Source organism: Procambarus clarkii, chromosome 53, assembly GCF_040958095.1.
Source record: "Procambarus clarkii isolate CNS0578487 chromosome 53, FALCON_Pclarkii_2.0, whole genome shotgun sequence".
NCBI classification, from domain to species: domain Eukaryota; kingdom Metazoa; phylum Arthropoda; class Malacostraca; order Decapoda; family Cambaridae; genus Procambarus; species Procambarus clarkii.
The window spans coordinates 24627950-24655907 of record NC_091202.1 but is presented as its reverse complement, the minus strand read 5'-3'; the positions used below and the strand labels follow the sequence as shown (position 1 = coordinate 24655907).

General features: G+C 46.0%; 1 protein-coding gene across 1 annotated transcript; it reads right to left on the bottom strand.

Annotated features, from left to right (window-relative positions):
- Window positions 1-920: 920 nt before the first annotated feature.
- On the bottom strand, window positions 921-26739 carry LOC123767061 (uncharacterized). Its single transcript, XM_045756527.2, has 7 exons — window positions 26622-26739; window positions 16224-17705; window positions 13946-14068; window positions 12631-12756; window positions 11303-11428; window positions 4516-4752; window positions 921-3410 (listed from the first exon to the last, which is right to left on the bottom strand). The coding sequence occupies exons 2-7, from the start codon at window positions 17665-17667 to the stop codon at window positions 1396-1398; spliced, it is 4071 nt and encodes a 1356-aa protein (XP_045612483.2). The 5' UTR covers window positions 17668-17705; window positions 26622-26739; the 3' UTR covers window positions 921-1395.
- Window positions 26740-27958: the final 1219 nt, after the last annotated feature.

The window sequence follows — 27958 nt, the reverse complement described above, 5'->3', positions numbered from 1 at the left end:
ATCTCTTCTAGTTCTACAATGTAATCACACCACTAACACAGTGGTCACTGTCTCTTAGTGTTAGCTCATATTTTATGTTTTGTATGTGGTCATTTTGGTTAAACACCAGGTCTAGAGTGGCTGGTAGCTCACTTTTTTCTCTTGTTGGCCTCTTGATATGCTGCCACAGGAAGTGTTTGTAGTGTATACAAATCTTGCTCTATATTTCATCTCCCTCGTGAGGATCTTTTGTCGACCAGTCTGTTTCCCTGTGGTTAAAATCTCCAAGAGTTAGGATCTTTGCTCAGGCTCACCTCGCCACTGTGGCCACTACTTCTATTATCCTCAAGCATGTTTCATTGCATTTATAATATTCCACCCTTTACCTTCCTGTAGTTAATGATAGATTGTAAATAACACTTACCACTGTCTTTACCACTCCATTTCTTGTCCCTCTTTTCATTTCCCTTTACTCATCCTCTCTCTCCTAACTTCCTCTCTTCCCTGCTCATGTCCTGTTGTATCCCCCCCCCCCCCACCTATCCCTTAATCTTCTCTCTGCCAGTATATACATCACTGGAGGATTTCTTAGGAAGGTAACTTTCATTGATCTTTGTCACCCATGTTTGACCCTTGCTACCCTACAGTGTATTTACATGTTCAAAGCTTGTTCTGCTGCATTTGGCTTTGGTCGACTCACAATCGGGGATTCCGGGTTTGTTTCCTGGGTAGGACAGAAAAGGTTGGGCATGTTTCCTTTTGCATAATAACTCTGTTCACTAGCTTCTTAGAGCTGCCTTAAAATGTGTATTTACTAGAACATGACAAGGGTACACATACCCACTTGAGAACCCCTGCCCTGTCTTCACCTACATGCTTTGTTTCATGTTATCTAGATCCCTTACAGTTCATCTTGTGAGGTGTTATTATGTTAACTTCCATTTTTTATTGTGGCTGCCAGAGGCGGCTAGTTTATTGTGCACCCCATACTCATCCTGTGAGAGCGGTGGTGCAAAAAGCATTACAGAGGGTACAGAAGGTCTTTTATCAGACCTCAACCTAGATTATTACATAAACAATTTCATCTATCCTTCACAACTTTTAATTACGATGTCAGCCAGTTACAGAGAATATTCTATTTCACGAAAGGTTATCCTAGATCTGCACCTATTGATTATTATGGACTGTGTGGTAGTTGAGCCCATGTTGGTAGTTGATGTCATTGTGGTAGTTGACTTTGGCAAGGTATTTGGTATCATGGTAGTAGTTGGCATCATGGAGGTAATTTGTCTTAGTTGGAGAAAATGTCACAGTGACAGTGTTGGGGTGACGACTAATACGGTAGTGTCAAATTGATGGTTGGTGTCGTAGAGATATGGTAGTTGGTATAGTGGTGGCATGTGATAGTGCAGAAGTTTATTTTGTGGTGCTGGTTGATGTTGTGGTTGTAGTTGGTGTTGTGCTGGTAGTTTTAATCATGGTAGTAGTTGTTGTCACAGTGGTATTTGGTTTTGTTATCATAGATATTGCAGTGGTTGTTGGCATGGTGGTAGCTGATGGTGCTGTGATGGTTGATGGTGTTGTGGCAGTAGTTGTTGTTATGGTTGTTGTTGTGGTGGTACTTGGTGTCTTGGTTATAGTTTGTGATGTGGCCATAGATGTTTTGACCATAGCTGGTGCCATGGTAGTTGTTGTTGTTGTTGTTGCAGGAGTTGTTATACTGGTAGATGGTTCTCTGGTGGTGGAGTTTGGAATTGCAGCAGGCATTGTAGTTAATATTATGATGGTAAATGGTGGTGGTGTGGGTGTTATGGTGGCTAGCACTATAGTACTAGTTGATGTGGTAGTTGGTGTTGTATTAGTATCTAGTAGTGTGGTTGGTGCTGTTGTTTGGGTAACCAGTGGTATTGTAGCTGTTGTATTAGTTGAAGTTGGGGCTGTATTGTGAACTGTAGATGTTGTGGAAGTAAATGGCAGTATCCCTAGGGCAGCATCCTGTGCGATGGAAACCAGTTCTGCGTTAATTATATCATCGGTTGGAACCGAGGTTGTTGTGAAAGTGAATGTTATATGGGCTGTGGTGGGAGTTGGTGTTGTGTTGGTTGTAATAGCAGTTATTGTTGTCGTGGTGGAAGCTTTTGCAGTGGGTGTGGTGAGATTCATTGTTGATATTTGAGTTGTTGGCAATGGGAAGGTTACAGCGGTGAACGATATTATGTTGGTAGCTTCAACTCTAACTGATTCGGTACTGGATGGTGCAGAGGTTGCTATAGACTCTAGGCTTGAGGATATCAAGTCACTTGGATTTGATGATGTGGAGTTTTTCGTACTTAGAGTAGCAGGTTCTGCTGGACTTGGTGTGATAGATCCTTCTGGGTCTGGCAGGATAGATCCTTCTGGGTCTGGCAGGATAGATCCTTCTGGGTCTGGCAGGATAGATCCTTCTGGGTCCTGCAGGATAGGCCCTTCTGGGTCTGGCAGGGTAGGCCCTTCTGGGTCTGGCAGGATTGATCCTTCTGGGTCCTGCAGGATAGGCCCTTCTGGGTCTGGCAGGGTAGATCCTTCTGGGTCTGGCAGGGTAGATCCTTCTGGGTCTGGCAGGATAGATTCTTCTGGGTCCTGCAGGATAGGTTTTTCTGGGTCCTGCAGGATAGGTCCTTCTGGGTCCTGCAGAATAGGTCCTGAGTCCTGCAGAATAGGTCCTTCTGGGTCCTGCAGAATAGGTCCTTCTGGGTCCTGCAGGATAGGTCCTTCTGGGTCCTGCAGAATAGGTCCTTCTGCGTCTGGCAGGATAGATCCTCCTAAATCTGGCTTGGTAGGTCTTTCTGGATCTTCCGTGGTGGGTCCTACTGGACGTGGCGTGGTAGATCCTCCTGGATGTGGCGTGGTGGTTCCTACTGCACGTGGCGTGGTAGGTCCTACTGGACGTGGTGTGGTAGGTCCTACTGGACGTGGCGTGGTAGGTCCTCCTGGACGTGGCGTGGTGGTTCCTACTGGACGTGGCGTGGTGGGTCCTACTGGACGTGGCGTGGTGGGTCCTCCTGGACGTGGCGTGGTGGTTCTTACTGGACGTGGCGTGGTGGATTCTACTGGACGTGGCGTGGTGGGTCCTACTGGACGTGGCGTGGTAGGTCCTACTGGACGTGACGTGGTGGGTCCCACTGGACGTGACGTGGTGGGTCCCACTGGACGTGACGTGGTGGGTCCTACTGGACGTGGCGTGGTGGGTCCTACTGGATGTGGTGTGATAGGTCCTACTGGACGTGGCGTGGTAGGCCCTACTGGACGTGGCGTGGTAGGTCCTACTGGACGTGGCGTGGTGGGTCCTACTGGACGTGGCATGGTAGGTCCTACTGGATGTGGCGTGGTAGGTCCCTCTTGAGGTGGTGATATAATCACTTTTGGGCTCAGTGTGGTTATGACACCCAGTTCTGTGACAATAAAAAAAAAGTGGCATAAAGAATAATAATAAATGGAGGTGTAAAACAAGTTAAACTAAGAGGTGCATTACTGTGCAAGATTGGGCGAGACTAACTCCAAGTGTCTGGCCTCCAACCTCGGATAATACATTCTATTATAGCCCGAAATGCTGTGCGTACTAGTGGCTTTACAAGAATGTGAACACATCATGCTATGTACTCAAATAAAACCAATGTAACTTCTTGTATATATATAAATAAATAAAGGCAGAATAACCACAGTGAAATTGGCAAGAAGACAGCTCGTCTTTTGGATTGGAGTGTACTTTTGCCTGGTCAAGACATTCTCAGTCTAGATGTTGAGAATGCCTTGACCAGGCAAAAATGCACTACATTTTTTTTTTCCAATTTCACTTGTTATTTTGTATTGAATAGATGAGTGTTTTTGATCTTGTTGCATACACACATTTTATATGTATATATGTACAAAAGTTCTTACATTCTCGGAAAGTCACTCGCAAGCATAGCGTTTCGGGCTGGTCCTTAATCCTAATTTTTCCCGGAATACGACCCGCCAAATCTTTTAACAACCAGATACCCATTTTACTGTTGGGTAAAATGTTTATTAGGTTTATTGGGTTTATTAGCATATAATAAGCTTACCTCTTCAAAAAGAAGGCAATGAATTGAAAACAGGGAGAAACAGAACTTTTATAGGGAACTACTGTATGGTAAAAAAATCCTTATTTCCTGACTAACTACTAAGTTTGAATGCTGTCCTAAAACCCAGACTATTTCCAATGCAAAGATGGGTGAGGCTAGCCCCAAGCGTCTGGCCTTCATGAACTGTTGCAACTAAAAATCACCTTTTTGTATCCTTTGAGCACATGAGTTTTTACGTTAGAATGTTAACATTGATCTTGTTCTGCAGTCAATACTGGTTCATTTAGACTCAACAGTTGTGTTTGCCAGCTCTAAACCCTCTCTCAGAGTTTACATGTGTTTGTGTTTAATCAAATTATGATTTCAACATACAACGATGACTCCTAAACACCTGTGACTGGCTCTTGTGGGTTATGAATTGAGAGTGACAAAATGTTATACATTGGCTTCTTACTATCACAGCAGATGCAGCCATCCAGTGAGCAATGGTAGTTCGTCAGAGGTATGGCACAGTATCTCGAGTCTATACAGATTCCGGGACAGACAGCTGTGGTAGGACAAGCAAGCAGCTGCGTTGTGCAACACTTGCAAGCGTAGCCACCACAGACACCAGCTGCCTCACGCTCATTCACGTGGCACACTATCCTGCACACTCCCTGGCTCTCATCACATGAAGGCGTCGAACTGCACTCTGTTAAACAATTCCAATAATCTAAAAGATGCTCAGTAGTGAGTGAAGCATCATCAAGTTTCTGACATTTACAACTTGTGTTACTACATAAACATTAACATTCTATTTCTTGGAACAAAGACAAGAAAGATATTATATACACATAGAAAATAAAGGAAGGTCGGCTTCCAAGCCCCCAGTAGAATAATACCTACTGGGATGTGAGGTATGGAAGTGTAAAATTCCAAGGGTAGGTTTGGACGCCGTAGGCATGAGAAGGGAACATACAATAAACATACGAGATCTGTGACTTGTCAACCTTCTGCCAACAAATTTATGAAACATCGCTGGAATAACAGTACAAACTTTAAAGAAGAAACTTGATTACTTAATACTGGAGTTGCCAGATCAGCCTGACTGTGATGACACTGTGGTCCTACAGGCTACCATTACATTTTATTTAAACTTTGTTACAAAAAAGAATATATATGTGTATATATATCTAAAAAAGGGTACCACCTCTGGTGCAAGTGTAGGGACCCATAGCCTCGGAGAAGAAAATAATGAGTACTGTGTCAGAGAAAACCTTGTGGATCCTCACTGAACACTGATATTTTCTTCTCCTACTACCCCTATTCTTTTAGGATGTGTGTGTATATATATATACTGTATCTAACTTTATTTTAAAATTTCATTACACAAAAAGGGTTACAACATTGGTTACATGCAGGGTATAAGGCTACTTGTCACAAGTTGTATAGCTCCTCCAGCTCCTCAGATGGCGGGCAGGAACCATGGATGCAGTGAGCATTTCCTCTCTGGATCGCCACACTAAGGCGCTGAAAGAGAAAACTGGTGGCTCTAGGGTCTCTAGTTGTTTCAATTAGCTTGGACCCCAGCTCCAAAAAAACTTGCAGCACTTTTACCGCAGGCACCAAGTGTCTCTGAGGCAATGGGGACAAAATTGTAGTGGTGATCAAGGTCTCTGTATTTACGTGACTTGGCTGCTTTCCGGTAATTGGCAGCATCTCCTGCCTGTACAGCACTGAAGTTAACATAGGTGATACCTGGTTGATACCTGGTTGATGGGGTTCTGGGAGTTCTTCTACTCCCCAAGCCCGGCCCGAGGCCAGACTTGACTTATGGGAGTTTGGTCCACCAGGCTGTTGCTTGGAGCGGCCGGCAGGCCCACATACCCACCACAGCCCAGTTGGTCCGGCACTCCTTGAAGGAAACAATCTAGTTTCCTCTTGAAGATGTCTACGGTTGTTCCTGTAATACTTCTGATGCTCGCTGGTGTTGGCTAAGGTTGAAACGCAAGTGTAGTCCCACACCAACTGTCTACCATTCTTCCAGGGGTTCACTGTGATCCCATCTGAGCGACCGATAGGCTCATCAGAGTTAATTGCGGGATATATATTTTATACAGTATATATATACTGTATATACATAAGAATAGGGATGGTAAAAGAAAATATTAGTGTGTTCAGTGATAATCCACAAGGTCTTCTTTGAATATATTTTACTTTTTTCTTCGAGGCTATGGGTCCCTACAATTGCACCAGAGGTGGTACCCCTATGTATATATACAGTATCTTCATGAATTTTAACTTCATGAAGTCGGTAGAGGTGAAATGTTCAGATGTAAGTCCATAGAGTTTTACCATTTGTTCATTAAATTACTGAATTCCGATACTGGCAAGCAAGATTTCCATTCTGGTGGCTGCCAGCACTTATTAATAGTGAAAACTTTTGGGATCGATCCAGACACAGCCAAGTACACCATCTAGACATTTACAAAATCGAATGATTTTTTTCATGTGTTGTAAGGAAGGAACGAATGTCTCAGACACCTTATGTACAGTTTGGTAGACTAGAAGTGGAGTTCGGTTAATGTCAACCAAATTCACACCACATACAAAATACATTAAAGTAGAGCTTTCTTCTAAATTATCATGTAACCAGGAAACATTTCAGCAGATGCAAATTAATGGAACAATATTACACAATGGCAATTACCAGCTGTGGTGTACCTCTGCTACCCACCACTGGTACACGAGTGACCTCACCTCCAGGACCCACCACTGGTACACGAGTGACCTCACCTCCACCACTGGTACACGAGTGACCTCACCTCCAGCACCCACCACTGGTACACGAGTGACCTCACCTCCAGCACCCACCACTGGTACACGAGTGACCTCACCTCCAGGACCCACCACTGGTACACGAGTGACCTCACCTCCAGCACCCACCACTGGTACACGAGTGACCTCACCTCCAGGACCCACCACTGGTACACGAGTGACCTCACCTCCAGCACCCACCACTGGTAAACACGAGTGACCTCACCTCCAGGACCCACCACTGGTAAACACGAGTGACCTCACCTCCAGGACCCACCACTGGTAAACACGAGTGACCTCACCTCCAGGACCCACCACTGGTAAACACGAGTGACCTCACCTCCAGGACCCACCACTGGTAAACACGAGTGACCTCACCTCCAGGACCCACCACTGGTAAACACGAGTGACCTCACCTCCAGGACCCACCACTGGTAAACACGAGTGACCTCACCTCCAGGACCCACCACTGGTAAACACGAGTGACCTCACCTCCAGGACCCACCACTGGTACACGAGTGACCTCACCTCCAGGACCCACCACTGGTACACGAGTGACCTCACCTCCAGCACCCACCACTGGTACACGAGTGACCTCACCTCCAGGACCCACCACTGGTAAACACGAGTGACCTCACCTCCAGGACCCACCACTGGTAAACACGAGTGACCTCACCTCCAGGACCCACCACTGGTAAACACGAGTGACCTCACCTCCAGGACCCACCACTGGTAAACACGAGTGACCTCACCTACAGGACCCACCACTGGTAAACACGAGTGACCTCACCTCCAGGACCCACCACTGGTAAACACGAGTGACCTCACCTCCAGGACCCACCACTGGTACACGAGTGACCTCACCTCCAGGACCCACCACTGGTACACGAGTGACCTCACCTCCAGCACCCACCACTGGTACACGAGTGACCTCACCTCCAGGACCCACCACTGGTACACGAGTGACCTCACCTCCAGCACCCACCACTGGTAAACACGAGTGACCTCACCTCCAGCACCCACCACTGGTAAACACGAGTGACCTCACCTCCAGGACCCACCACTGGTAAACACGAGTGACCTCACCTCCAGGACCCACCACTGGTAAACACGAGTGACCTCACCTCCAGGACCCACCACTGGTAAACAAGAGTGACCTCACCTCCAGCACCCACCACTGGTAAACACGAGTGACCTCACCTCCAGCACCCACCACTGGTAAACACGAGTGACCTCACCTCCAGGACCCACCACTGGTAAACACGAGTGACCTCACCTCCAGGACCCACCACTGGTAAACACGAGTGACCTCACCTCCAGGACCCACCACTGGTAAACACGAGTGACCTCACCTCCAGGACCCACCACTGGTAAACACGAGTGACCTCACCTCCAGGACCCACCACTGGTAAACAAGAGTGACCTCACATCCAGGACCCACCACTGGTACACGAGTGACCTCACCTCCAGGACCCACCACTGGTAAACACGAGTGACCTCACCTCCAGGACCCACCACTGGTAAACAAGAGTGACCTCACATCCAGGACCCACCACTGGTACACGAGTGACCTCACCTCAGCACCCACCACTGGTAAACACGAGTGACCTCACATCCAGGACCCACCACTGGTAAACACGAGTGACCTCACCTCCAGCACCCACCACTGGTACACGAGTGACCTCACCTCCAGCACCCACCACTGGTAAACAAGAGTGACCTCACCTCCAGGACCCACCACTGGTAAACACGAGTGACCTCACCTCCAGGACCCACCACTGGTAAACACGAGTGACCTCACCTCCAGGACCCACCACTGGTAAACAAGAGTGACCTCACCTCCAGCACCCACCACTGGTAAACACGAGTGACCTCACCTCCAGCACCCACCACTGGTAAACAAGAGTGACCTCACCTCCAGGACCCACCACTGGTAAACACGAGTGACCTCACCTCCAGGACCCACCACTGGTAAACACGAGTGACCTCACCTCCAGGACCCACCACTGGTAAACAAGAGTGACCTCACCTCCAGGACCCACCACTGGTAAACAAGAGTGACCTCACCTCCAGGACCCACCACTGGTAAACAAGAGTGACCTCACCTCCAGGACCCACCACTGGTAAACAAGAGTGACCTCACCTCCAGGACCCACCACTGGTAAACAAGAGTGACCTCACCTCCAGGACCCACCACTGGTAAACAAGAGTGACCTCACCTCCAGGACCCACCACTGGTAAACACGAGTGACCTCACCTCCAGGACCCACCACTGGTAAACACGAGTGACCTCACCTCCAGGACCCACCACTGGTAAACACGAGTGACCTCACCTCCAGGACCCACCACTGGTAAACAAGAGTGACCTCACCTCCAGGACCCACCACTGGTAAACACGAGTGACCTCACCTCCAGGACCCACCACTGGTAAACACGAGTGACCTCACCTCCAGGACCCACCACTGGTAAACACGAGTGACCTCACCTCCAGGACCCACCACTGGTAAACACGAGTGACCTCACCTCCAGGACCCACCACTGGTAAACACGAGTGACCTCACCTCCAGGACCCACCACTGGTAAACACGAGTGACCTCACCTCCAGGACCCACCACTGGTTAACATGAGTGACCTCACCTCCAGGACCCACCACTGGTAAACACGAGTGACCTCACCTCCAGGACCCACCACTGGTTAACACGAGTGACCTCACCTCCAGGACCCACCACTGGTAAACACGAGTGACCTCACCTCCAGGACCCACCACTGGTAAACAAGAGAGACCTCACCTCCAGGACCCACCACTGGTAAACACGAGTGACCTCACCTCCAGGACCCACCACTGGTAAACAAGAGTGACCTCACCTCCAGGACCCACCACTGGTAAACACGAGTGACCTCACCTCCAGGACCCACCACTGGTAAACAAGAGTGACCTCACCTCCAGGACCCACCACTGGTACACGAGTGACCTCACCTCCAGCACCCACCACTGGTAAACAAGAGAGACCTCACCTCCAGAACCCACCACTGGTACACACGAGTGACCTCACCTCCACCACTGGTACACAAGAGTGACCTCACCTCCAGCACCCACCACTGGTAAACAAGAGTGACCTCACCTCCACCACTGGTAAACAAGAGTGACCTCACCTCCACCACTGGTAAACAAGAGAGACCTCACCTCCAGCACCCACCACTGGTACACACGAGTGACCTCACCTCCACCACTGGTACACAAGAGTGACCTCACCTCCAGCACCCACTACTGGTACACAAGAGTGACCTCACCTCCACCACTGGTACACTAGAGTGACCTCACCTCCACCACTGGTACACAAGAGTGACCTCACCTCCAGCACCCACCACTGGTACACAAGAGTGACCTCACCTCCAGCACTGGTACACAAGAGAGACCTCATCTCCAGCACCCACCACTGGTACACAAGAGAGACCTCACCTCCACCACTGGTACACAAGAGTGACCTCACCTCCAGCACCCACCACTGGTACACAAGAGAGACCTCACCTCCACCACTGGTACACAAGGGAGACCTCACCACCACTGGTACACAAGAGAGACCTCACCTCCAGCACCCACCACTGGTACACAAGAGAGCCCTCACCTCCACCACTGGTACACAAGAGAGACCTCACCTCCAGCACCCACCACTGGTACACAAGAGAGACCTCACCTCCAGCACCCAGCACACAACACTGGTACACAAGAGAGACCTCACCTCCACCACTTGTACACAAGAGAGACCTCACCTCCACCACTTGTACACAAGAGAGACCTCACCTCCACCACTGGTACACAAGAGAGACCTCACCTCCACCACTGGTACACAAGAGAGCCCTCACCTCCACCACTGGTACACAAGAGAAACCTCACCTCCAGCACCCACCACTGGTACACAAGAGAGCCCTCACCTCCACCACTGGTACACAAGAGAGCCCTCACCTCCACCACTGGTACACAAGAGTGACCTCACCTCCAGCACCCACCACTGGTACACAAGAGAGCCCTCACCTCCACCACTGGTACACAAGAGAGCCCTCACCTCCACCACTTGTACACAAGAGAGACCTCACCTCCACCACTGGTACACAAGAGAGACCTCATCTCCAGCACCCACCACTGGTACACAAGAGAGACCACCTCCACCACTGGTACACAAGAGAGACCTCACCTCCAGCACCCACCACTGGTACACAAGAGAGACCTCACCTCCAGCACCCAGCACACAACACTGGTACACAAGAGAGACCTCACCTCCACCACTTGTACACAAGAGAGACCTCACCTCCACCACTGGTACACAAGAGAGACCTCACCTCCAGCACCCACCACTGGTACACAAGAGAGCCCTCACCTCCACCACTGGTACACAAGAGAGACCTCACCTCCAGCACCCACCACTGGTACACAAGAGAGACCTCACCTCCAGCACCCAGCACACAACACTGGCAGTGGCCTCTACAGCCTCTGGGGACGAGAGCCTCGCCGGCGGGACACGAGGTCTTGCAGGAGCCTCCACGCTTCCTGCACTTCTTCTTGGTTTTACATTCTGTTGGAGCCCAGAGTGAGAGAAGAATTATACACACATAAGACACTAGTCATGCCTTCATTAACCTAATCCTTCCAATCACACACACACACACACGCGCGCCTTCAGGAACCTGTGTAAGGAATCATTCTGAATCTTGTATACCACATATGTAAGACCAATCCTGGAGTATGCGGCCCCAGCATGGAGCCCGTACCTTGTCAAGCACAAGACGAAGCTGGAAAAAGTTCAGAGGTATGCCACTAGACTAGTCCCAGAACTAAGAGGCATGAGTTACGAGAAAAGGCTGCGGGAAATGCACTTTACACCACTGGAAGACAAGAGTAAGGGGAGACGTGATCACTACCTACAAAATTCTCAGAGGAATTGACAGGGTTGAAAAGGATAAGTTGTTTAACACGGGTGGTACGCGAACAAGGAGACAGGTGGAGACTGAGTACCCAAATGAGCCACAGGGACGTTAGACAGAACTTTTTCAGTGTCAGAGTAGTTAACAGGTGGAATGCATTAGGCAGTGATGTGGTGGAGGCTGACTCCATACACAGTTTTAAATGTGGATATGATAGAGCCCAGTAGGCTCAGGAACCTGTACACCTGTTGATTGACAGTTGAGAGGCGGGACCAAAGAGCCAGAGCTCAACCCCCGCAAACACCACTAGGTGAGTAAAACTAGGTGGGTACACGCACATGCATGCATACACACACACACAAGGAGTGTGTGTGTGTGTATACAAAACAGTAACAGGAATTGATAAAATCGATAGGGAAGATTTCCTGAGACCTGGAACTTTAAGATTTAAACTAGCTAAACACAGATGCCAAAGAAATATAAGAAAATTCACTTTCGCAAACAGAGTGGTAGACGGTTGGAACAAGTTAGGTGAGAAGGTGGTGGAGGCCAAGACCGTCAGTAGTTTCAAAGCATTGTATGACAAAGAGTGCTGGGAAGACGGGATACCACGAGCGTAGCTCTCATCCTGTAACTACACTTAGGTAATTACACACACACACACACACACACACAGCTGGAAAGGCGGGATCCAAGAGTCAATGCTCGATCCTGCAAGTACAAATAGGTGAGTACACACACACACACACACGTCATTAACGTTAGGACCTTGCGAGAATGACCAGTTAATCATCAAGAACTTTACTAATACATCCCGTCCATAAGTAAATCAATAAATAGGCGAGAGACTAACTGGGAGGCGGCGCGCAGCACCAGCAGGAGGGACCCCGGCAGCCCTTAGTGATAAGGCGCTCGTTGGCAGCACAGGCCGCCTTGCACGAGCCGCGGTGCTTCCTGCACTTCTTCTTAAGTTTGCACTCTGCAGGGTAACAAGGTTCACGTTACATATACCAGGCACTCGAGTGAAACATGTTGGGGTTAACAAATACATTTCACTCTTGGGATGGGGGGGGGGGATGTTTGAAATGTTGTAAACAAAAATTATACTCACTGGCACCAGGAATAAACAAAATTAATTTTAACATTGACATTTTGTTTATAATTTTACTCTTAAATTATTTATATGAGTGTTTATAAGAGTAGTATTGTCAAAACAGTTTCCCAGTGGACGTTATATATGCAAGACAAACAGTTTAACGTTACCAACGTTAAATTAACGTTGAATACTGTGTCCACTGGGCCATTCCTAGCAATGGTGGCCTGTCAATCACTTCATTCCTAGTAATTACCTTCTCTAGCACAAGCTAGAGCGCTCTCCTGCACCAAGGAATAATTAAAAACAAAAAGAAACAATTAAAAAACAAAAAATATGAACCAGCGTTTCTACAATTATTTTTTTTTTTTGAGAAATTGAATTTAAAGTCCACTATTTAATATACATTATATAATTATATAATTATATAGCATTGTGTTGCATATTGTTCCCGAATTGTATATTGTATAACAAATTCTGCTATTATTCACGTGAATAGTGAATTCTTCAGGATATTGTATAGAATATTGCACAGTGTATATTGTATACTGTATATATTGTGTACACAGTGTATATTGTATTGTATAAGATTGTATAGTATTCAGTATAGCGCACCTAAGTTGCCTTACCCATGGAATACCAGGACGCAGCTTACACTCCTTGGTGTGTTGGGGTCAAGCCTTGAGCGACCCCGTGGTCACTTGTTTGACCAGGGCAGTGCCTCGCGGGCTGCCCACTCTCCTACAAGCTGCTGCCGACCTCTACAAGAACAGTGACTACCACCGCGCTGCTACAAGCATATATAAAGACCTGTCCTCGCTGGTGTGTGTTGTAGAGGGGCTTCGGGGTCTCTACAGTCTCTCGGTAGGGACCTGACCGCTCTAGACCCCGCCCTGTGATCAGGACCGTGGCCCTGGACCTCGCCTCGAGCTTGTGGTCAGGACCGTGGCCCAGGACCTCGCCTCGAGCTTGTGGTCAGGACCGTGGCCCTGGACCTCGCCTCGAGTTTGTGGTCAGGACCGTGGCGCCAGTCTCTGCAAGAAAGTTGGTCGTGTTCCTAAGACCGAGTACTCACTGTGTGGGGCGCAGCACCAGCAGGAAGGTCCTCGACAACCTCTCTTGACGTAGCGCTCACTGGCTGAACACTCACTCTTGCAGCTACCGCCTTGATTCTTGCATTTTCTCCTAATGGTGCACGCTGCAATGGAATAGTGGTGTCAAGTGGAGGGATGAGTCGCACTAATGTGGCTTGACATGAGGACCAAACCACACATCAGACAATGGAGAAACGTCGACGTTTCGGTCCGTGGCGTTATTCGGTTCAGTATATGTGAGCAACCCGTCCTCGACTCATGTCCATTACATTCAGCGGTCAACCCCACAGACGCATTCATAAATTTTAATATGCTGTTCATTCAAAACGGAAATTTTCTCAAGTATAAATTAATATTATAATATATTAGCATATTGTGTATATATAGGCATAGGATAGGTTAGGTTAGGTGTTTAGGTTCTGTTGGCGATTATTTGTATTTGTAGTACGTGGTTGAAGCATTTATAACGTTGTGGTTCGAACAAAACTCGTCAGTGAAGCACTTGTTCCGGATATGTTCGAACGTCAGCAGTTGTGAGTCGTGTGTAACCCGCTTTTCATTCATAAACAGGGGGTTTGACGGGTGCATGGAATCACTTTTGGATCTTTGTTTGGAGGACGGGCTGATGTGAGATATCGGGTCAGACACGACTTGTTAATGGTCCAATTTGACGGATCGAAACGTCGTCGTTTCTCCATCTTGTGATGTGTGCTTTGGTCATCACGTAGAGTGAAGTTGGACTCTTGAAACACGTGTGATTATCTCCACCATTGTGGCAAACTACCTGTTTCCTTTCCTTATTATTTTTATGAGCATACTTGTCATGTAATTTATATTAATGTAGTTGTAAATACTCTCTGCAAGCACCTCCATATTCTCCTCTTTAGTTCCATATTCAAAATAATAGCGAATTAGTACGATAATTATCATACTACATAACAAAATAGCGAATTAGTATGATAAATGGTAATGAAAAACGGTTTACACACGACTCACAACTGATGACGTTCGAACACTTCCGGAACAAGTGCTTCACTAACTACTTTTGTTCGAACCACAACGCTGTAAACAGCCCGTCCTCCAAACAAAGATCCAAAAGTGATTCCATGCACCCGCCAAACCCCCTATTTATGAATGAAAAGCGGTTTACACACGACTCACAACTGCTGACGTTCGAACATATCCGGAAAAAGTGCTTCACTGACGAATTTTGTTCGAACCACAACGCTGTAAATGCTTCACCCACGTACTACAAATACAAATAATCACCAACAGAACCTAAACACCTAACCTAACCTATGCCTATATATACACAATATGTTAATATATTATAATATTAATTTATACTTGAGAAAATTCCCGTTTTGAATGAACAGCATGTTACAATTTATGAATGCGTCTGTGGGGTCGACCGCTGAATGTAATGGACCAGCCCGTCCTCCAAACAAAGATCCAAAAGTGATTCCATGCACCCGCCAAACCCCCTGTTTATGAATGAAAAGTGGTTTACAACCGACTCACAACTGCTGACGTTCGAACATATCCGGAACAAGTGTTTCACTGACGAATTTTGTTCGAATCACAACGCTGTAAATGCTTCACCCACGTACTACAAATACAAATAATCACCAACAGAACCTAAACACCTAACCTAACCTAACCTAACCTATGCCTATATATACACAATATGTTAATATATTATAATATTAATTTATACTTGAGAAAATTCCCGTTTTGAATGAACAGCATGTTAAAATTTATGAATGCGTCTGTGGGGTTGACCGCTGGATGTAATGGACTTGAGTCGAGGACGGGTTGAATGGACTTGAGTCGAGGATGGGTTGCTGTAAATGCTTCACCCACGTACTACAAATACAAATAATCGCCAATAGAACCTAAACACCTAACCTAACCTACGCCTAACTATACATGGAATTTTTATGTATAATAATATTAATTTATATATGAGAACAAACCAGTTTTGAATACACAGTATGTTAAAACTAATGAATGCGTCTGTGGAGGACGGCCGCTGCTTTAACCAGCCTAATGTGAGGACGGGTTGCAGGATCAGCTCACCCACTTACATCCAGGAGTGGGTGCAAATGGGGACCTGGATGAGTTTCTAGCCAAAGGTATCACTAAATTTCCTAACCGGTTTCGGTTCCAATAACCTATATGCGGGTCCAATACTTAACCTGAACCTAACTCACAGTAAATACAAATGGATAACTAAATTTGACATAAAATTGTCCTTACCTTGAAGCAGCTGCTTATTCTTGGCTGACTTGAGGTCCCTCTGGATGGTTGGTCCCGCCTCCGTCTTGTGCTGCTTCTTGGCTTGTTCTTTATCTTGACCTTCTCCATTCTTGGGTATGCCTTTGTTCTTCTTCTGTCTACCTTGTTCTTTCTCTTGACGTTCTCCATTCTTGGATATTTCTTTGTTCTTCTTCTGTCTACCTCGTTCTTTATCTTGGCGTAGACCATTCTTGGATATTTCTTTGTTCTTCTGTCTACCTTGTTCTTTATCTTGACGTAGACCATTTTTGGATATTTCTTTGTTCTTCTTCTGTCTACCTTGTTCTTTCTCTTGACGTAGACCATTCTTGGATATTTCTTTGTTCTTCTTCTGTCTACCTTGTTCTTTCTCTTGACGTAGACCATTCTTGGATATTTCTTTGTTCTTCTTCTGTCTACCTTGTTCTTTCTCTTGACGTAGACCATTCTTGGATATTTCTTTGTTCTTCCGTTTCTCTTGTTCTTTACGATGCGTATTCTTATGTACTTTTACCTTCCCGTCTAATCTGCGAAGTCCATTCTTGTCTGTTATTGTGTTCCGTGTTATTGTGTTCTCTTGTTCTCGACGACGTTCATTTTCGAACACTCCTCGGTGATCTGTCGCTTGTTCGCACATTTTTGTTCTTATTGGCTGTTCATTGTTATTGGCTTTGGTTCTATCCTTGTGTTTGTGTTCTGTGGTTTCCTTGTTCTTCGGAATGTTCCTTTGTTCTTTATTTGTGAGAGTTGTGTTGCTCGCTTTCTTGAGCATTGACTTGTTTTTCTTGTTTTGATTCAAGCGATGATTGTCATTCTTTGTTTCTTGTTTGTCTTTAGCAATTCTTATCTTTACTATTTTCTTCTGAATTTCTTTATTATTTGTTTCTTGACCGTGTTCATTGCTTACTTCTTTGGGTTCTTTTTCTTTTGTTTGATCTTTGTGTTCTATATTCTGTTCTTGAGTTTTATGTTCTTTCTTCTGTGGTGGACCGTTGTGTTCTTGGTTGTGGGGTGAGGCTGTGTGGTGTTCACTCCTTCGCTTGCCACTCTGGTCTGTGTCTTGGTCTTGTTCTCTTGTTCTCTTGTTCTGTGTTCTGTGTCTCGTCTCTTCTTTATTCTGTTTCTCTTTCTGTCTTGCTCGCTTCCCAGGCTTTCTCGCTCCTTTATGTCTGTTGTTTCTCCCTCGTTCTCTATTTTGTTTACGCTGTCTCGTCTTCTCTTTCGCCCGCTGTTTATTCGATTTGTTTGTTTCTTTCCTTCTATCAGGATTCTTTTTGAAGGTTTCCTTGTGTGCAAGTCCGCGGTGTTTTGATCGCTGGTTGCCGTTCGCTCTCAAGGGTGTGTTAGCGTCGGGATGAAGGGTTGTGCGTTGGTTATGGGGGTCGTTGAGTGCGTGGCTCTCCACTCTTCCGGATCCTTCACTCATCTGGCCTGTGTGTCTGGCCCTCTGGAGTGCTTCCTTGCCTGTCGGTAAAACGTCCCTTGAGTGCCACTTCCCAGGAAGTCTTTGCAACATTCATACATCATAAGTCATTAATCTAAGAATTAACCAAATCCAAATTAGTTACAAAGTAGATGGTAAATTCCTTGGTGTTCTCATTGATAACAAGCTGAATTTCCAAGGGTCACATTCAAAATATAGCTAAAAATGTTTCTAAAACTGTTGGCATTCTTTCTAGATTCAGATATTATGTACCTCGCCCTGCCCTGGTGACTCTCTATTACTCCCTCATCTATCCATATCTCAACTATGGTATTTGTGCTTGGGGTTCTACTACCCAAAATCATTTACGTCCTCTAATTACTCAACACAAAGCTGCTATTAGGACAATATCCAACTCTGGCCCCAGACATCACTCGGTACCCCTATTCAAATCTCTGAATATGTTAGATACTAAGTCACTGCATATTCTCTCATGTGTATTATACATATATAAAACGCTGAACTGTAATGCCAATCCTGTCCTCAAAAGCTTCATAGAAGGTTGTAACAGAACCCATGAGCACCACACCAGAAACAAATACAGTTTTGATATTCCTAGAGTACGACTTAATCAAACTAGAAATGCTCTTCAAATCAAGGGACCCAGAATGTGGAATGACCTTCCCAACCATGTTAAATTGTCAACCAATGTCTGTTTTTTTTTTAAATGACGCTGTTTGTCGACCGAATTGTATTTGTGCTGCTTTTTCAGCCATGTTCCCCCCTTTTTATCTTTTTTTTATTTTTTGTTCTCAACTCATTTTATTCTTTATGCTCAATTAGTATTAAGCTTTAGTCATTTAAGTTTTTCATGCCCGAAACGCTTTGCGTAATAGTGGCTTTAGGCATTGTATGTACTAGCCCTAACTATAAATCCATCACTCTTTGTAAAATCTCTTGTATGTATGTACCTTACCTAAATAAACATTTGATTTGATTTTATTTGATTTGAATTTGAGAGGCGCCGGGTTGTCTGAACTTAGTAATTAAGAACTCACACCTCTAGAGTGTTAATGACCACAAGTTGTCCAGGGGTCAGGTCGTGTGAAGTGACCTTGCTTCTGTTAAGCCGACGGTTGGTGGAGTCATTCCATCAAACAAGCCGCTGGTTAAGGTATGGTTTGTAGAGAGCCTTAGGCTATCTTACATGTGGGTGGAGTTTAGCTCCCAGATTCGCAATAAATATCCAGGGAACTGTACATTCGAGAGCATAGCAGCATCAGCAGAGAACAGAACAGAAGCTGGACGATTGAACAGCAGCCAGTCGAGGCTGTCAGACTGGGTGGGGACTCTGCCTGGCTGTCAGCCCCCTCCACCCCTCTCTATCCAGATTAGACTCAGTCCTTGGTGAGTTGAACGTGACGGTGACTTATTTTGTGTTTCCCAAACTTGAGGTGTTGTGTGGTTATCAGGGGCAGGCAGGCGTAGTGTCCTCAAGGTCTTGTGTAATGGCTCATATTGTATAGTAATCCTGACATAGTGAACATTAAGTTAAATTGCTTGAATTATGATACTTATAATGTTAAATATACTTGATTAACTGACTTTTTAATCTGACTTTGTGTTCCCTAGATCTTGTTTTTTTTGTGATATATTGCAAACTAGAGTGAGTAGCACTCCTGAGTTTACTGAAGAGTATAAGTACAGGCTTACAGCAGATAATATATGATAAACGTTAACATTTGTTAACAGCTTAAAGTACACACAAGTTCCATTTCTTGTCGTGTATGTACTGAGCTAGAATGGATGGTGGCAGCCCTTTCTACTTCTACTTTTCTTCTTCTACCTAACTACCCTTCTACCTCTACCATTACCTCTACCTCTACCTCTACCATTACCACCTTACCCCTCTATTGTCAACCCATGTATGTTTTTTTTTTTTTTTTTTTCAAATCAACGCTGTTTTAATGTAATTTTCTGTAATAATTTGTAATTGTATTTGTGCTGTTTTTTCAACAATGTTCCCCCCTCTTTTACCTCTATTTTTATTTGTACTCAACGCATTTTTTTCTTTTTACCCATTAGTTTTAAGCTTTAGTCAGTAGTGTTTTTTCCTGCCCGAAACGATTGCGTAATAGTGGCTTTAGGCATTGTATGTACTAGCTCTTATCTATAAAGCCAACAAACTTTGTAAAATCTCTTTATGTATGTACCTTTGCCTAAATAAAAATTATTATTATTATTATTATTATTATTATTATTACTTCCTACTCTCTCTCTCCCTCCTCTCCCTCCGCCTCTCGTCAAACTTTCCCATTCAAAGAGACTCCACTTCTTTCTCTTCCCACCTCCTTTCCACCTCTCTCTCTCCAACCCGTCCTCTTAAAAATAACGTCACTTTTCGCTCGTATGCGCACTATGGCCAAATTTGGACGTAATTTGAAATGAAATCGACTCACAAAAGTGACGTACTGTTCCGGAGTCTCACCCCAAACCCTCACTCATTACTACATTATTCATCTCTTTCCTTTCCCCAATTTCATTTCACCCCCGATACAACAAGCCTGACGAGTCTGGCGGTAATCCCATGTGTCAGAGTGGACAGAGATACCAGTAGGGTTCCTGAAGGTAATCCTGACATTTGGAGTAGACAGACATTTAGAATTAAGGCCGTAGGAGTAACAGAACTTTGTTCAGTAACAGGGTCGTGACCTTGGCACCTTGTGTAAATATTTTCTTTTCTTTAATTTACTCATTCAAGAATATGTTTATTCAAATCAAATCAAATGTTTATTTAGGTACGGTACATACATACAAGAGATTTTACAAAGAGTGATGGATTTATAGATAGGGCTAGTACATACAATGCCTAATTTAACAATTTATTATTTGTGATGTGTGTATATGCATGTATTAACACGTGTACTGAACTGGGTGAAAATAGCTTGAGCTACCTCATCCCTTTGTGTGTATTTTACCTCAATACACTTATTTCAATTTCACTCATTCAAGATTAGTGTTTGGGACATTTAAGGTTGGAGACTATTGGGCATCAGTGGCGGAGAGCATCGCATGTTGGTGCAAGTGTCAGTCTTCCACAGGAAGTGATGCTTGATAATTCCTGATGTGGGACTGAATGTGGGCTTCGCGAGTGTCTTAATTGGCGGAAATCTGAAATTTTTTCGGGAATAATAGATATTGTTCTCGTTGTGGGGTTGAGTTTGGTCTTGTGCTAACAGTAATAAAGGGTAGAATTTTGAGTAGAATAGATGTTAATCACACATACAGAAAATCCATACAGAAGATTAATTTCAGCTAATGGTGAAGATAAGAGTCTCATTAACGCTCGCATAATTCAGGGAAACAGAGCATAAATAATCCTATGTAAGAACGAATTACTGGAATAATTTTTGTCATAAAATTTATTAAGAATATGATAGTGTTCAATTTGGTAGTTTGAATTGTTCTATGCCTATATGTGCACCTATGCCTATATTGTGCACATATAGGCATAGGTGAACAAAGTAGAAATGTGCTTAAACTTGTAAGGTAAAATGTGAGAGTATTTAGTCCAAGACGTCAACGGATTTGAGTTATTACATAGTTAACATTGTAGACACAACTGTTGTAACGGTGTGGAGTAACTTATCTTGGACAGCTTGTACAGGACTTGAGAATGGTCCAGGACGGACCGAAACGTCGTCGTCCCTTCACTTTCAAGTGTGTGGTCTGGTCAACAGCTTCTACATCTCATTAGCGTTACCGAGAATTGTGGGATAAAGGTACTGTTGCAGTGGGGGGGGGGGTATTCCAGTTAATCGGGAGACATGTGGGATCAGCTCAATTTCAGTGTCGTTACGCATTAATTGGATTAAAGATAAAGCGGTCAACGGCGTGGATTAGCGACTCTGAGGCCTGGATTAGGCACTCTGAGGCGTGGATTAGCCAATCTGAGGCGTGGATTAGCCACTCTGAGGCGTGGATTAGCCAATCTGAGGCCTGTTATCACCCTACTATTTGGGAATAAATAACCGTTGCCAGTTAGACCCGAGGGCGGGAATTATTTGTGTTTATTCCCTCCCACTTCCGGGGAGACGGGGAACATGGCGTCCAGGAGTTTTCCTTGTGTGGGATACTGCGTGTTGCTCCGTGAGTCACCAGACGGGTGGTAAGGGACAAGGAAAGGTAAGGGACCGACCACCAGTTAATACATGGGGACGAGGGTGTCTCCCCCCGGGGATGGGGGGGGGGAGTCAAGGCTGCCACACATGGGGAGTGGGGGAGGGCAAGTGAGGGAGGAACATAGAAGCTACCTCATCTTTTGTTTACCTCGCCCACACTCCACATGAGGATGAAGGCATGCACTCTGCCCTACCTTGCCACCTACCTCAGTCACCACCTCCCCTACATCTCTATACTTCCTGCCCGTCCCTACCACACACAAAGTTTCAGCCCTGTGCCAGGTAAGTCCATCACGGGCTCACCATAGCCCGTGCTACTTGGAACTTTTAGTTCCCAGTAGCTGAATCTTGAACAACAACAACTACCACACACTCCCCCAGTCCAGTATGTCTTATACAACAGTTCTCACATTACACAAATCACAATAGTGTGATGCATCAAATGAACAGATCCACAAGGGCCGTGATGAGGGTTCCAGGGAATTCCCGGTTGCAATTCTTTTGACCATGTGGACTAGTCGACTAAGGCAGTATCTGGGATCATTCCGGACGTAAGTTCGAACCCTCAACACGGCCCTTGTGGATTTGTTCAGTTCTTACATTTTGTACAGCCACTAGAACCCATATCGTTTCACGCAAGACCTTAATCCCATGTTCCCAGGAATACGACCCGCCAAATCGTTAAATAATCAAGAACCCATTTTACTGTTGAGGCTACAGAGGCTACAGTTAAGGATCTGTGCCCTGTCAATCCTCCCCGGCCAGGATACGAACTCATGACAAAGCGCTCGCGGAACGCCAGGCGAGTGTCTTACCACTACACCACGGGGACTTTTTTTTGGGGAGGAGGGGGGCAGGGATATTCCTGTGCGAGTCCTACCACAGGGACTCTTTATTAGTTAGATTAAGAACCTGCACGAAACGCTATGCGTGTTAGTGGCTTTACAAGACTGTAAGAACAATGTTATGTTCTCTCTCAACCCAATGTATCGTCTTGTATATAAATAAATAAATAAATAAATAAATAAATAAATAAATAAATAAATAAAGCATCAGCCTCTGATCTGAAGTTAGGTTTGGGGCTGTGTCCGCCGGTCTTTTTCTTTAGTCGTTATAACGAGGTAGTTTACCGTCATCGTGTGTGTGTGTGTATTTACTATTTGTATCTGCAGAGTCCAGCTATTAGTTCTTGGACCCCGCCTCTCTAACCTGTCTAACTTTCCTCTGTTATATCTACAACACATACTTCTCTCTAACACACACACACACTCACACACACACTCACACACACACTCACACACACACACACACACACACACACACACACACACACACACACACACACACACACACACACACACACACACACACACACACACACACACGGTTGAGAGGCGGGACCAAAGAGCCAGAGCTCAACCCCCGCAAGCACAATTAGGTGAGTACACACTCACACACAGTATGTGTATGGAGTATGCGGCCCCAGCATGGAGCCCGTACCTTGTCAAGCACAAGACGAAGCTGGAAAAAGTCCAAAGGTATGCCACTAGACTAGTCCCAGAACTAAGAGGCATGAGTTACGAGGAAAGGCTGCGGGAAATGCACCTTACGACACTGGAAGACAGAAGAGTAAGGGGAGACATGATCACAACCTACAAAATCCTCAGAAGAATCGACCGGGTAAACAAGGACAAACTATTCAACACTGGTGGGACGCGAACAAGGGGACACAGGTGGAGACTGAGTGCCCACATGAGCCACAGGGACGTTAGAAGGAACTTTTTCAGTGTCAGAGTAGTTAACGGATGGAATGCATTAGGCAGTGATGTGGTGGAGGCTGACTCCATACACAGTTTATAATGTAGATATGATAGAGCCCAATAGGCTCAGGAACCTGTACACCAGTTGATTGACAGTTGAGAGGCGGGACCAAAGAGCCAAAGCTCAACCCTCGCAAGCACAAATAGGTGAGTACACACACACACACCAAGGAAGCAGCCCGTAGCAGCTGTCTAACTCCCAGATACTGATTTAATGCTAGGTGGACAGGTGTATCAGGGTGAAAGAAACTGCTCATTTGTTTCTCCCTCGGCCGGAAATCAAACTCGGGCCCTTAAGACTACGACCCCCGGACGCTGTTCACTCAGCCACGAGGCCCCATGTGTGAACTCACCTAGTTGTGCTTGCGGGGGTTGAGCTCTGGCTCTTTGGTCCCGCCTCTCAACTGTCAATCAACTGGTGTACAGGTTCCTGAGCCTACTGGGCTCTATCATATCTACACTTGAAACTGTGTATGGAGTCAGCCTCCACCACATTACTTCCTAATGCATTCTACCTCTTAACTACTCTGACACTGAAAAAGTTCTTTCTAATATCTCTGTGGCTCATTTGGGTACTCAGTTTCCATCTATGTCCCCTAGTGTACGTGCCCCTTGTGTTAAATAAACTGTGTTTATCTACCCTGTCAACTCCTCTGGGAATCTTTTATGTGGTAATCATGTCTCCACTAACGCTTCTGTCTTCCAGCGACGTGAGGTTTAATTCCTGTAGTCTCTCCTCATAGCTCATGCCCCTCAGTTCGGTTACTAGTTTGGTGGCAAACCTCTGAATCTTCTCCAATTTAGTCATGTTTGGCGAGATATGGACTCCATGCTGGAGCTGCATACTCCAGGATTGGTCTGACAAATGTGGTATATCCTTATGCATGATTCCTTACATAAGTTTCTAAAGGCCATTCTTATGTTGGCCAACTTGACATATGCCGCTGATGTTTTCCTCTTGATATGGGCTTCAGGGGACAGGTCTGGCGTGATATCAACCCCCAGGTCTTTCTCTGTCTCTTACTCTTGAAGATTTTAATTTTCCAAATGGTACCTTGTATCTGGCCTCCTGCTCCCTACACCTATCTTCATCACATTACATTTGCTCAGATTAAATTCTAACGACCATTTGTTGGATCATTCCTTCAGTTTGTCCAGGTCTTCTTGAATCTTCATGCTGTTCTCCTCTGTCTTAATTCTTCTCATAATTTCGGTATCATTAACAAACATTGAGAGGAATGAGTCTATACCCTCCGGGAGATCGTTTACGTATGTCAGAAACAGGATAGTTAGTAACAGTTGATTGATTGACAGTTGACAGACTGACATCTGCACGGAAGACCACCACTACACCATTTGCAAGGCCAAAATTCAACGTTGTCTAGTCTGCAATAGCAACCACATGGCCACCTCCCATCGACAGGACGACATACGGAAACTTGAGGACTTGAGGCGCCCTAGCTGCCTCCTCCACTCCTGCCCCTTGCCCATTATATTCTTGATTGTCCCTTGATTAATGTATATAGAAACACTGAGATAAGGACTGTTCCTGAACAAATAGCCTGGATGTGTCACAACGGAAAGGTTGATGATATTCTTGAGAGATATAAGAATTTTGCACCAAGATTGTAATATTTTGTTGAATTATCTGCAGGTGTCTTGCAAATTGTCTATACAGTATACCTAGGTCATAAAAGTATTTATGTGTACGTCTGATACCATACTACTTGTGAAGGAGGAAATGTATATGTTTACCTCTCAGAATGTTTGGTAATATGTTTATTGTTTGAGATGTGTGTCTATGTATATATTAACACGTTGTACTGAATGGGGTGAGAATAGCTTGAGCTACCTCATCCCTTTGTGTGTATTTTACCTCAATAAACTTATTTCAATTTCAATTTCAATTTCCTCCACTACTAACGCCGCTCGCCGAGCACCGTCGCCATTCAACATCCAAGCCGGCATTTTCCAGGGGCTACCAGGAGGAGGAAGAGCTACTGCACAGCATCATAGACAATGGCGGGCCAGCCCCCAGCCCACCAACCACTCACTGAACCAGCCGTCACCATCACCACCCCATTACAGCCAACCACCGACCCAACATTCGCCACAGCAATACCGGCTCCAACAGCCACAGTGGAGGAAGCAGCCCCGGAACCGACGACTTCACCTCCGACGACACCTGCTGCAGCCCCGCCCACCATCCCTACAGCTGCACAGTCTGCCGCCCTGCCTCTCTTAGAACTAACTACTACCATCGCGCCACAGACCTTGTACACGCCCACTGAACCGTCTACTCTAGCTACAGGACCTGCCACGACTCAACCTCCTAGAACCACCGCCTCTGCCTTTGACTCAAGCGATTCGTCAGACGAAGATGTGCCTTACCTAAATAAACATTTATTATTTATTTATTGATTTATGTCTCAGCTGGGATCCCCTCCTAAACGGAAGGGCATCTGCAGTCCTGAATATTTCCTTCTGGACACCACGCCCACGACCTCGAACGACAACACAGCAATGTCAACAAGAAGCAAGACTACCGCGAAGCCCAAGAAGACCAACGACTCGAGCCAGACAGAAAATGCCAGAAGGAAGAAGTAAGAAGAGCTCTGAAGTCAGAAGATCGACAAACGAAGACCCAAGGTTGAAGTAGCACCAACAACAACCACCAACTGCCAGCTGCTAGTAACCGAGCCCCCGTGCGCCCAGGGATGCAAATGAACAAAGTGAGCGCCGTGCAGTATCACTGCTAAGTCAAACCCGCGGTGGTTGGCCCACCGAGCTGTGCCACGCTCTCCGACTTGTACCATTTTCCCTGCCCAAGTTGTCTGCACCTTCGCCCCAGCCTTCCATCCCCTGCTTACCCGTCCTAAGGTCTTGGATTCGGATTCGGATTGTTCCATTGTGAGTATACTGTTCCTTGCCTGGCTGGGAAGAGGAGTATACTTACTGATGCAGCAGGTGGCGCCGTCGGGACAGTCATTGTTGTCGGGGAGAGGGGCGGGGCAGACATCCTGGCTCCTCACACACACTCCCCCACCTGCGACACAGCCCTCACCTGTCTGGCCACCCTGTGGGAGGGGAGGCAGTCAGCAGAGCCTCTATACACACACACACACACACACACACACACACACACACACACACACACACACACACACACACACACACACACACACACACACACACACACGCACACACCCTGAACAAAAGGGCGTGGAGGAACTTCCGGAATAACAGAACACCAGAAAGCAGAGAGAGATACCAGAGAACCAGGAATGAGTATGTCAGGGTGAGAAGAGAAGCAGAGAAAAGTTATGAAAATGATATAGCAAACAAAGCCAAGACCGAACCAAAGCTACTCCACAGTCACATCACAAGGAAAACAACAGTGAAAGAACAGGTAGTGAAACTTAGAACAGGCGAGGACAGGTATACAGAGAATGACAAAGAGGTGTGTGATGAACTCAACAAGAGGTTCCAAGAGGTCTTCACAACAGAACAAGGTGAGGTCACTGTGCTAGGAGAAAGGGAAGAAAACCAGGCGGCCTTGGAAGAGTTTGAAATTACGAGAGAGGAGGTCAAGAGACACCTGCTGGACCTGGATGTTAGAAAGGCTGTTGGTCCAGACGGGATCTCGCCATGGGTACTGAAAGAGTGTGCAAAGGCACTTTGCTTGCCACTCTCCATAGTGTATAGTAGGTCACTGGAGATGGGAGACCTACCAGAAATATGGAAGACGGCGAATGTGGTCCCAATATACAAAAAGGGCGACAGGCAAGAGGCACTGAACTACAGGCCAGTGTCCTTAACTTGTATACCATGCAAGGTGATGGAGAAGATCGTGAGAAAAAACCTGGTAGCACATCTGGAGAGAAGGGACTTCGTGACAAATCGACAACATGGGTTCAGGGAGGGTAAATCTTGCCTGACTGGCTTAATAGAATTCTATGACCAGGTAACACAGATTAAGCAAGAAAGAGAGGGCTGGGCGGACTGCATTTTCTTGGATTGTCGGAAAGCCTTTGACACACTACCGCATAAGAGGCTGGTACATAAGCTGGAGAGACAGGCAGGTGTAGCTGGTAAGGTGCTCCAGTGGATAAGGGAGTACCTAAGCAATAGAAAGCAGAGAGTTACGGTGAGGGGTGAGACCTCCGATTGGCGTGAAGTCACCAGTGGAGTCCCACAGGGCTCTGTACTCGGTCCTATCTTGTTTCTGATATATGTAAATGATCTCCCGGAGGGTATAGATTCATTTCTCTCAATGTTTGCGGACGATGCCAA